The sequence below is a fragment of the Otolemur garnettii genome, unplaced genomic scaffold (genome assembly GCF_000181295.1).
Source record: "Otolemur garnettii isolate 467f Iridium unplaced genomic scaffold, OtoGar3 scaffold00501, whole genome shotgun sequence".
NCBI lineage: Eukaryota > Metazoa > Chordata > Mammalia > Primates > Galagidae > Otolemur > Otolemur garnettii.
Genome location: NW_003852896.1, coordinates 29097 through 41620, shown reverse-complemented (window position 1 = coordinate 41620; position 12524 = coordinate 29097). Strand labels below are relative to the sequence as shown.

The 12524-nt window shown below is 32.9% G+C and overlaps 1 protein-coding gene and 1 pseudogene across 1 annotated transcript in view; both read right to left on the bottom strand.

Moving 5' to 3' along the window:
* Window positions 1-4434: 4434 nt before the first annotated feature.
* LOC105888419 lies at window positions 4435-6699 on the bottom strand (annotated as a pseudogene).
* A 3404-nt stretch (window positions 6700-10103) lies between these two features.
* The window catches only part of LOC100946493 (complement factor H-related protein 4-like), a gene marked incomplete at its 5' end in the record, with an annotated part of 10810 nt that continues 8389 nt past the window's right edge, over window positions 10104-12524 (bottom strand). The window contains 1 exon segment of the mRNA XM_023509153.1: window positions 10104-10496. Within this exon segment, the coding sequence (XP_023364921.1) occupies window positions 10300-10496 (197 nt within the window).

The window sequence follows — 12524 nt, the reverse complement described above, 5'->3', positions numbered from 1 at the left end:
ATACTGTCCTTACATTCCAGTGATAAATCCCTTTTGACCATGGTTAATGATCCTTTTTAATGTGATAAATTGTTTGCTAGTATATTTATTTATTTTTGCCTCTGCAATTATGGGAATATTGGCCCATAATTATATTTATAGCATCCTTTTGTGGCTTTGGTATCATGATGGGTGAGGCCTCACAAAATAATTTTGGAACTGTTGAAATCCCCCAGATATTATTGAGTTGCAGAATATGATATTGTTCACATCAGTTAGAATTCATTTTGTATACCTGGAACATTTAAGGTGGAAGCATAAATGTTTAAAATTGAAATCTCTTCATGTTATATCATTCCCTTGACCAGTAGATAGCGTTCATCTTTATCTTTCCTTGTTTTTATTGGCTTAAATCCAGTCAACAAACAAATGAAACAAATTCTCGCTGTCCATAATCATCAGAGAAATGCAAACCCAAACTGCACTGAGATATCACCTAACCCCTGTGAGAATTGCCCACTTCCCAGAATTTCAAAGCTACAGATGCTGGTGTGGATGTGGAGAGAACAGAACACTTTTACATTGCTGGTGGGATTGCAAATTAATACTGTCTCTGTGGAAAGAAGTACAGAGAATGCTCAAAGAAGTCAAAGTAGACCTTCCATTTGATCTCACAACCTCATTACTAGGTATCTACCACAAAGTAAGAAATTATTTTATTACAAGGACATTTGCCATAGAATGTTTATTGCAGCTCAATTCGGAATTGCCAAGATGTGGAAGCAACCCAAGTGCCCATGAACCCATGAATGGAATAATAAACTGTGGTATATGTATGCTATGGAATATTATTCAGCCATAAAAGACTGAGATTTTATATCTTTTATATTTACCTGGATGGAATTGAAGAACATTCTTCTTAGTAGAGTATCACAGAATGGAAAAGTAAGTATCCAATGTACTCAATACTAATGTGAAACTAACAAAAAACCACTACACACTCACAGGAGAGAAAAACACAAGTATATTGAAGTGAACAAGGAGAGGAGGGAAATGAGAAAGGGGAAGCTGGGATGGGTTGGGGAGCTCTTCCCTAATGTGCACCATGTAAGGGTATACAGCACACTGTCTGGATGAAGGGCTCAAATACAACTCGTACGTTACCTTAGAATCACAATGCAACCAAAGCATTTGTTCCTTTATATTTATCTGAAAATGTTTTTAAAAAAGAAAAATCAAAAGAAAATAAAGATAAATAAGAAAATAAGTTTGAAAGTATTCTTTCTCTGATTTTTTAGCAGAATCAGAGACAGACTGGTATTGATTCTTTAAGTATTTGTTAAAATTTACTGGTGAAGCCATCATCAAGCCTGGGTTTCTTGTATGGGATATTCTTTATGACTCATTCATTATTAGTGTGATTTCTAATTTTCTATTTGTTCACATTTCAGTCTTGGTACATTGTATGTGTCTGGGAATTTATGTCATTGGGTTGTCTAAGTTATCCAATTTGTTGGCATACAATTGTTTAGAGTGGATTTTTAGGATCCTTTATATTTTTGTACTATCCTTTGTAATGTTTCCTCTTTCATTGCTAATTTTATTTATGTGAGTCCTCCTTTTTCTTCTTTTCAGTCTAGCTAAAGATTTGTCAATTCTGTTTATCTTTTCAAAAACCAAATTTTACTTTTGTTGATACTCAGGATCATTTCTCTGGTCTGTATTTCAATTATTTCTGCTCTGATTCTTACTATTTCCTTCCTACAGCTATCTTTGGATGGTTTGTTCTTCACTTTCTAACTTCTTGAGATACAAAGATGTTTATTTGAGATCTTTCCTTTCTCTCCTGTAGACATTATATCTATAAATGTCCCTTCTAGAACTGCTTTTGCTGCACCCAATAAGTTTTAGTACATTGGTTTGCCATCATTGTTCTCTATTTTTAAATTTCCCTTTAATTTTCATCACCTCATTGGTAACTAAGGATCATGTTGTTTAATTTCCATTTTTTTAATTTTCCCAAATTCCTCTCATTGATTTCTATTTCAAACCATTGTGTTCGCAAAAGATACTTCATAAGTCTTCAATCTTTTAAAAAGTTTTAAGACTGCTTTTGTGCCTTAATATACACTCTATCCTGGAGAATGCTCCTTTAGCAGGCCTAAGAAGAATGTGTATTCTACTGCTCCTGGATGCGTATTCTGCATATGTCTGTTTGTTCCATTTGGTCTAACATAAAGTTCAAGCCCAATGTTTGCTTACTGATTTCTGTCTAGAGTCTAATAATCTACCCATTGTTAAAAGTGACATATTAAAATCCCCTACTATTTTTGGTTTGCTATTTTTCCCTTCAGATTTTGTAATATTTGCTTTGTATATTTTATTTGCTCCCATGTTGGTTGGATAAATATTTGTACTTGTATAGCTTCTTGATAAAGTAATTCCTTTATCACAAGATTCTACCAGTTTTGACTTAAATTATATTTTGTCTGATGTGAATATAGAAATATAGCTTCTGCCTATTTTCTTACAGTTTTCATTTGCCCAGAATATCTTTTTTTAACCTTATGCTGTGCTTTGTTCTGAATGTTACTGTCCCTATAAATTTTGTATGTAGCACCTTAATCATCATTGTGGTGGTATTCTGCAGCAAGTAAGGCCTTTATTGGTGATTAGCTCATCAATATTTCACCCTTGTTGACTGGATTAGTGCCTTTATTTAAAAAATACTGATGGAGTATGTAATCAAGTGACTACGGTGCCAGCCACATACACCAGAGCTGGCAACTTAGAATCCAGCCCGGGCCCACCAAACAACAATGATGACAACTACAACAACAACACCACCACCACCAACGACAACAAAATAGCCAGGCTTTATGGCAGGCACATGTAGTCCCAGCTACTTGGGAGGCTGAGGCAAGAGAATTGCTAATTAAGCCCAAGAGTTGGAGATCGCTGTGAGCTGTGATGCATGACACTCTACCTAGGGTGACAGCTTGAGACTGTCTCAAAAAAAAAAAAAAAAAAAAACGCATGGAACTTCAAAATCCTCTCCATGTTTGGGGGATGTAAGGAGAAGGCACTATCTATGAAATAGAGAGTGTTTACCAGATGTCAGTTCAGCTAGGCTCTTAATCTTGGACATCCAGGTGTCTACAACTCTATGAAATAAATTTCTGTTTTTCATAAACCACTCACTTAACTGTAATTGATTACAGTGGCCCAAATGTGCTATAAATATATTCAGAAGTATTAATATAACTGCAAAGATACCTTGATGAATATAACAAATATCCTTTGAATTTGTGAAATCTGATTTTTTTCAACTCAACCAATTTATCTAAAAAAATCACTAACATGGAGAAAGCTTTAGTAAACAAGTTACTTCTGCAATAAAAAAAAACTTACACTAAAATACTTTAATCTTACTATTTACACTTTGATTTTCACATGAAAGATTAACATCTTTTACAAATTGAAGATGTTTCTGGTCAAAAATGATTTTCACCAATTCTGTTGAAATGAATAGATATAAAAATTACACTTTACAATCTCATTATTGAAATTTTCAAAACTCTTCTAACCAAAACTTTTTAAAATGTAATTCAACTTTAAGATCATGACCATTGAGGTCTTTAGAGCTCTCAATTTGCATTGCCTTCATTTTATAGGCATCTTTATTTTACAATAAATAATTCCAGTGATTCAAAAATGATATATGTTAAAATTAGAAAATCAGAGAACACTACTGTATGTGAAAGAGTTAAGCAATAACTTTTAAGTCTTATTATCAATGAATACAAAATAGAATTTCACTTATTTCATTGCATTCCCTCCCAACTTTATTTTGGTAAATATTAGTTCAGGTTGCAGAGTATTCTGTGTGTCTGTGTGTGTAGGTCTCTGTGTACACATATGTGGATGTGTTTACAACTGATAGAGGATTTGTATCACTTTGTATGTCAGTGTTGCAATAGCAATATATATAAACTTTAATTCCTCTTTATGATTAGTTTGATTTTTAAGTCTGCTAGGCTGACATCTGGTAAAGGTTTATACATTTCATCATTTTTGTGAATTTATTCATTAATAATGACTAATGACATATCTTATTGCTAATATAAGTTATGACTTAGGTTGATTTTTTCATTTTTATAAAGTGATACAATTTCAAAGACAGGGACAACAATATCTTTTTCATTGACTGGAGAACAGAAGCTATCTTTGAGATATTTTGGAAGGTAATAGACATAATGGCCTCTAACATGATTGCGTGTAATTTCCTGACATAGATATTTCATAAATTGAATGCAGAGCACTTTTTTTTGCCAGTTTTTCATTTGACCCTTTTAAGAAGTGATGCACAGTTCTCAGATTGTAATCACATCATCTCAAATTGCAAAAATTCTTATTGATGAATAAAAACGAGTTAAATAATTCTTAAAATGTAAAATTGAGAACTTATAAAGGTGTGGATTTTAATAAAGCTAAAAATAGCCTTTCCTACAATGGGGATATATCATTTTCCCATCCTGACATATTGTTTGAAATGGTTGAGATGTTGCTTCTCAATTTACATGTAAATTCAACTTCTTCACCCGACTTGGAGTAAAGCTTTCCTCTGTCTTGCCACCTTAATGTTATGTTATATTTTTCCTTGATTTCTTCTGATATTATTCATGGATCCAGAATAGAAAAATATGAACATAAAACATTTAGCTGTGTTATATAATGGTTCAGGAATGCTTTCTCAAAACCCTTTCCAAATCAACTCTGTAAATAAAAATATCTTATGAAAATTAAAATGGTAAATGATATATAAATCAGATTCTGGGTTTAATGTGTGATATTGGGTGTTGTTACAAAAAATTCATATTACTTACATAAAAAGTCTAGCATTTTTTAAACTACCATCACTGTTTTTTGTTTGAACAAAATCTTGGTCAGATGGTACAAACATTTAGTAATAAGAGGAATAAATGTGGGGATAATGTATAGCATGGCATATAGCTAATAATGCTTTATTTTTAACTTGAAATTAGGTAAGAGAGCAGAATTTAAGTGTCTTTACAACACATATACATATGCATAATAGTACCTATGGGTAATGATGAATGTGTTAATTTATTGGATTATTGCATGTATATATATGATCATCATATCATACACCATATATATACATATACATATATATACATATGTATTGGCAACATAAAGTTTTAAAGTAAGTATAAAAATAAAACAGAATTTTCTATACTATATTTCTCACATATAAATATGTGGTAGGCAGCATTCAGCAGGATGGCTATGTGTTTCTTTGGGAGAATTCTATTATAAATAACAAAACGTTATACTTATATACAGACTTTTCCATGATCCATGAGAATATGAAAGTACTTACTCAGGCATTTTGGTGGTTCTGACCACTGACCATTCCTACATGTTATTCACCTGTTACCCTGAAGTTGATATAAGTTCTGACACTGATATTTAACTGTTGAATAAGGAATGTATACTGTTAATGGGAATGAAGTGATGTCTCCATTTTCAATAGGTGGAGGGGCCCACATTTTCCTTTAACATCTAAAAAACATCATTTATTTGATTTATTGAGAGAACTCATCCAAATACATGTTTAAATAAGACAAATAGAAACTGACCACTTTATATAATATCAATAATTTTGTGATTTCTGAGAAGGAAATTTTAATTATATAAATTGCTACATTTTTAAATTTTTTTTTTCATTTCTCACTGAAAGCACACACAAACAATTAAGAAATATGTTTACTTTGTAGGATTCCAAGATCGATAAATGTCTTTCATAGTGAAAAAGTGCTGAACAGATAGCTGAGACAATTAGAGAAAGTCTCTTTTTTTTAATATACCTTATGCTGAGGAGTTAATTGGGTCTTTACTCATTTTTTCCTTGGTTTTTATTTTTGGAAGATACAGATTTAAATAAAGATAAATGTTTAAAAACAGTCTTCACTGTAAGACTTTTTTTAAATTTTATATTGTTTATTAAACCTTAACTGCGTACACTGATGCATGTATGGGTTTCAGTGCACTGAATTGATATACAATGTGAAATGCTTACATTGAACTAAGTAACACATCCATCACAGTTATACTCTTTTATTAATAGTTTTGAAATGTACCATTGCATCATGCATATTAATTATACTTACTTTAGTTTTGATACTTCAGTTTTATAATCATTTGTTGTCAACTAATTTGATAATCATAAACTATAAATGCATGTACTTTAACATAAAGTGGTCACCTTCAGGTCAATCATTCTCTAATATTTCTACTTGTTACAAACATTTGATTTATATAGGTAGGGAAATTATGCTACTTGCAAATACAATTAGATTCCATTGGAACTAAAAATTGAATGGATAATGATAGAAATATCTGACAAAACCTATATTTAACCCTTTACAATAGATTTGGTTCTTTAAAAATAATCACAAAACATACCAGGATCTGAGAGAAAATATTTCACTTACTGATAGAACTGCATTTTGGAGGAGTGGACCAGCCACCTGCTGCACATGCAATATTGTTCTCATTATTCTGAAGGCTGTAGCCTTCATCACAAGCAATTTGTACAGTGTCACCTTCCAGGTGTGTTTATCCTGAAGAAGCAGAATGACCATTTTCCACAAAAGGAAAGAAACACAGTCCTAAGGGCCAGAAATTGATTAATATTCAAGTTGGAAGTGGAAAGAAAATTCATTTTATATTTTAGAAAGGTTAGAAAGTTTTCAAAACTGAAATAAAATGTAAAATCTTTTAAAAGAATTGAAGACATACTACTATATATGAGGTGAAATATATATGTATATATCAAAGAAACATTGTTCTTGTAAGAGAAATGTTATGTTTATAAATTTTTCTAGGTATAAGATGTTCATTCATACATGTCTGTTCCTCTCTTAATTCTCAAATAAATGTAACTTACAGGAGAAAGACCATTACTCTCTCCTTTACTGGCTCATCGGTTCTGTCTCCCTTGTTTTTCTTTTTCAATACACCTATCATCATTTGGTCCTGCTGTCTACATTCATTGAATAGATAATATATCCAGAATATAAAGGACCAATGAAGTGATTTATGAAAAATGTGGTAGCAAAAATATTAAATCTTACCTTTTAATATTTGAAATAACAGTAAATTAAAAGCAATATTACTGGTTACTAAAGAAGTACCGTATATATGTGTATATACATGTATACTTATATATGCCTTTATTTATGTAAAATGACTTTTTTTAAAGGAAAAATATGGTCAGATTGCTACCTGACCAAAAGAATATTAGGAATCATAGAAAATAAATATTAGTAGCGAAATACATTAATCATCAGCACTTTCAATAAAAATATTTTAATATGTAGAGTACTTCCAAATAACACAAGAAAGTTGACTATTTTTCTTTTTATTTTCATAAAAGGCATTCAAAATAAGACTAAGCACTACATCTCCCAACTTTTCTGGCCCCTCCTAATTGTCCTGTAGAAACTTGGAAAAATGGCTTATATTTGTTTTCCTCATATGGAATACCATGTTTTAGTTTTGGAAAATCACAAAATCCACTGGAAAAAGATAAATTAAACTAAAGAATTAAATTCTATTATAAATTAGTGAATTAGTAAATCAAATTTTAATCATCTCATTGGTAAATTTTTCTTTCATTTTCCTTAAAAGCTTTTAGCTTAAAAGCTTTCTAGTATGCTCAGTATCCAGGAACAAAGAGAAATCTTCAATTAAGAGGACAAGAGTATTTGAGAAGGCCATTGTCAATGAAAATGAGATTTACATATTGCAGTTGTGAAATATAAACTCTTTTGCAATATTTTCAAGAAGAAAGCCTCCACAACAATTTAAGAATGAGTGTAAATTTAAGAATTTAACAATTTAAGAGTGTATGAGCAGCAAACCTCCCTGAACTGCATACTGTGGTAGAGGGATGATGGAGTGTGGTAGAGGGTTAACAGAGTGAGGTAGAGAGATGACACAGTGTAGGTGGAGGGATGACAGAGTGTGGTAGAGGGATGATAGGGTGTGGTAGAGGGATTATAGGGTGTGGTAGAGGGATGATAGGGTGTGGTAGCAGGATGACAGAGTGTAGTACATGGATGATAGGGTGTGGTAGAGGGATACCAGAGTGTGCTTTGGTCTCAACTCATTTATTTTCTCTGTGCTTCTCATTGATAATCATAATAGGTATCCCTACCAGAAGTCTCTGCCCTATTTTTAATGATACAGTAAAAATACAGGGTCAGTAATTTCTTTTTTTATTTATTAATATCATCATTTTGAATATTTTCTGATTACAAAGCTAATATATTTTCATCAGAAATAATTTAGAGAGTACAAAGAATCACTAAGAACAAACCTGACCAGGACAAAGTTACAGTGAAATTTCTCAGGAATTTATTTCTTTCAGTGTAGTGTGTAGAAATGTATCTGTACATGTGTGTATGTACACTGTAGATTCTCCATTTCCACAGGTGCTGCATATGTGGATTCAGCAGAAATGGATCACCGATACTCAAATAAAAGAAAAACTTTAAAAAAAACTGTGACAATACAAAATAATAGTGTACCAGCTATTTACATGGCATTTACATTGTGTTATTGAAAGTTATTGAAATAACTTTGAGGTTATGAAAAAATAAACCTAGACCCACTCAGATGTTATTAATTGGTGATTTAGGTGATTTATTCACATCTGTGCAGGGGGCCGTTGTTCTAAGGCAAGGGGCCCTGAAGTGCTGGGTTTTTGTCTTTTATACCTGTTTATCTGCATAGCTCAAGTGAACATGAGGGGACAAGGAACATTGGCAGGGTTATAGCTTGGTTGTCAATGGATATGTCTCTAATCACAATGGTTATGACTACATAACAATAATTGATCAATGGATACATCTTAAACCACTATGGCTATGGTTATACAACAGTAATTAATCAAGCCTTGGTGAGTTTTCCACCATTGTTCATCTACTGAGCAAGCTTCGGTGAGTTTTTCACCATTTTTCATCTACTGAGAACTTGGGGGTTTTGTGAAACTTGGGACTTTCTGTGCCTCTGAATTCTGGAGAGCATGGGATGGTAGGTGGGAAAGCCCTTAGGGCGAGGGAACGGGAAAGGGTGGGGGAACAGGAGTTTGCCCGTAGGCTGGGGGAATAGGAGAAAGAAGGGGGACCTGGGGGAAAAGGAGCTCACAACAGTATAATGAGCAATGTGGAGAAAATTTAAAGTATATGGGAGATTGTGCATAGGCTACCTGCAAATACTATCCTATTTTATATAAAACATCTTTGGATTTTTGTATCTGCTGAGGATGAGGAGGGTCCTGGAACCAATTCTTGTTGGTTACTGAGGGACTGTGGTATATATGTATGCAGATACTTTTGCATACATTTGTGCACCCTATGGTACAAGATATCTTAAAATAATTCTGAATATGTGTGAAATCTTTATCCATTTATACTCTATCTTTTTGTGTTTGTAAATTTAGTGATATTAGTGGACTTTGTTTTCAGGAATATTTAGATCCACAGCAAAACTGCGTGGAAGGAACAGAGACTTCCTATATATCGGTATATAAGAGAATTCTAGAAGAAAGTGTTGGAAAACTTTTATAGATATCGTCCTAGGGAAAAAAAATTATAAAGAAGATCTATCTCAATTGCAATCACAGCAACAACAACAAAAAATAAACAAATGGGGCCCGATCAAACTAAAATGTTTCTGCACAATTAAGGATATAATCAATAAAGTAAATAGACAACCTAAGGAATGGAAAAAATATTTGCATACTACACATTCAATAAAGGGCTAATAACTAGAATCTACAAAGAACTAAAGTAAATTAGAACTAAAGCAAGAAAAAATTAAACAACCTCATTACAAGTGGCCAAAAGACATGAACAGAATAAAGTTAGTCTAATGGCCAAAAAACACATGAAATTCTAAACTTACTTATTTTTTCTTTGATATCTCAGTGTACTATACAACATACAGAAAACCATATAGTTGTCACTGCTTCTATATATTTTAATTTACGGATAAGTATTCCAGTGTCAAACAGTGGTAACCAGTCATTTTGGTACATTTATAATGAATAATTTGGTTTATTTTAAGGTATTTTTGAGAAGACATTTCATTATAACTTGAAACTATTCTATCATTTTTGTTTGAAATACAATAGAAATCAGAAAAACATCAGACATCATGTTTGTCAGTTTTGAGTCAGTGGGAGTGAGAAACAGAAGCCGGCCCCGCGTGTAGGGGAACAGCGCCTGTTTATTCACATCTGGGGTATTCCACCAGCCCCTCCCGACACACTGCACGAAATGATTGCACTGCTGTCTGTGCCTTATATCCCGGTTTATATGCAAATTCAATGACATCCTCTGTTTTGGCATAATGTTTCGTGCTATTTTTCCATTTTAACTGTATGTTATTTTTATTCAGCTTTTGTTCAGTTATTACACATGGATCTGAAAGTAAAAAAAAAAAAAATCATCTTCCAGTTTTGAACTCATACAAACTGCCTCTTCATGAATATTTTAGGATAAAATAAAATGACAAAGTAATCAAAATAGCTAATACTTACTAACTTGTACCACATACTGTTTTCAGCATTTTACTCTTTAAATTTTACAACTTCTCCCTCACACAACTCTTCCTATTTCATATATAGGAAACCGAGGTAAAAGGGAATTCAGATACACTTCTCCAAGGTCGCACAGCCCATCAGCTGGGGGCCATGAATGTTGACCCTGGCAATCTCTTTCCAGAGCCTGGGTTCTTCTTCCCCGAGACACGTGGCATCCACACCAGTGACTTCTTATCAAGGAAGATTATGGTATTATGTATACTGGGGTCACAGGTTTTCATCTTTCTTTCTCCATTCAACTGTTAGCAGTGACTGTAAACACTTCAAATTTTGTCATATTTTCCTTGTTGAAACTTAACTTTATATTTTCTCTTATACCCACAATGTAGAAAGAGAAGTATAAGAAGCCATAACCTTTCTAAAAGGTAGTCATCAATTAAAATGAAACTATAACATACATATGTATATATCTGTTTCTATGTTTAATCTATTGCTATCATCTATTTTCTATGGTAAAGAGAGGTTCGTCACTGCATGGATAAGCTCACAGAGTGAACGAGAATCTCTACATGATCACGAACAAATTACTCTTCCTCACTGTGCCCTCAGCTGTAAAATCAGTGAAACAGTGTGACCTCCCACAGAAGTTTTCTTTCTTACAGACATTAGGACGCTTCACGTTTATTGCTATTGCAATGTGACAATAAGCAATATTTTCATATAATAATATCATATTTAAGCCATTGCCTATGTTTCCATTGGGTTGCTATTGCATGGTAGAAATTCTTACATGATAAGAATTTTAGTTTTGGAATATATTATTGACTTCTTTTTGACTGAAGCATTTTGTGCTCAAATCTAACCTTTACTGATATCAGTATGTTTTTAGAAATCTTCCCAAATCATATTTGATGATTTGGTATGATCAAATTATAATGTATTAATATTTAATACATTCTTCAAACTATAACCTAAATAAACTTCTTAAAATACAACATGTGATTTTTGAAATTCAAAAGGTTTTCAGGGATCTTCAGTACATTTTGGGAACTTTAACATTCAAAAATATATATTATCTGAACTTTAAGTATTTCTCCAAACATATTTTCCAGAACTTATTTAAATTTACTGCTGGAGGGAAATTTTTCACTCATTGCTTCAATATATACCATACATATATTTAGTGTTTTACCGGACACTGCCTTTTTCCCTATGATGCTCTGTTTGAATGCACTTTGCTTCTTTAGGTTTGAAAATCGAAAATAAAATCATGCCTCTGCTGCAGAACTGATTTCATGTCATTAGATAATTATAATCCTTTGCTGTTCTTAATTCTCAGAAAAGGTAACACTTTTGCTGGAAAACATGTTTTAGGATTCTCTGTCTCCCAGTCAATCAAACTTAAGACTCAGAATTTATCTTTGAAACTTAACACTTATTATTTTATGAAATCTAGTTTGGAGATAATTCTGGGATATTGATTTTTAGAGTCTTTCTTGAGGATTTTCATTTTCCCTTTCAGTACCATCCTGCCACATGTTTTTAGATATAGATAGGATTTTCTATAGCAGTGGACACACAAGGAGGGAACAATAACTAAGGTTTGGTCCACAGTATTGTTGTTAGGTCAAGCAGAGGGTAAAGAGGCATCAAGGTGGGCGGAACCTGTGACTCATTGGGTAGGGCTCCTGTGGTCCCAGCTCCTTGGGGAGGCTGAGGTAAGAGAATCATCTAAGCCCAGGAGCTGGAGGTTGCTGTGAGCTGTGACGCCATGACACTCTACCAGGGCGATTAAGTGAGACTCTGTCTCTAAAAAAAAAAGAAGAAGAAGAAGAAGAAGGTACCTATGGCTCAAAAGGGTAGGGCACCGGCCCCATATGCTGGAGGTTGCAGGTTCTAACCCAGGCCC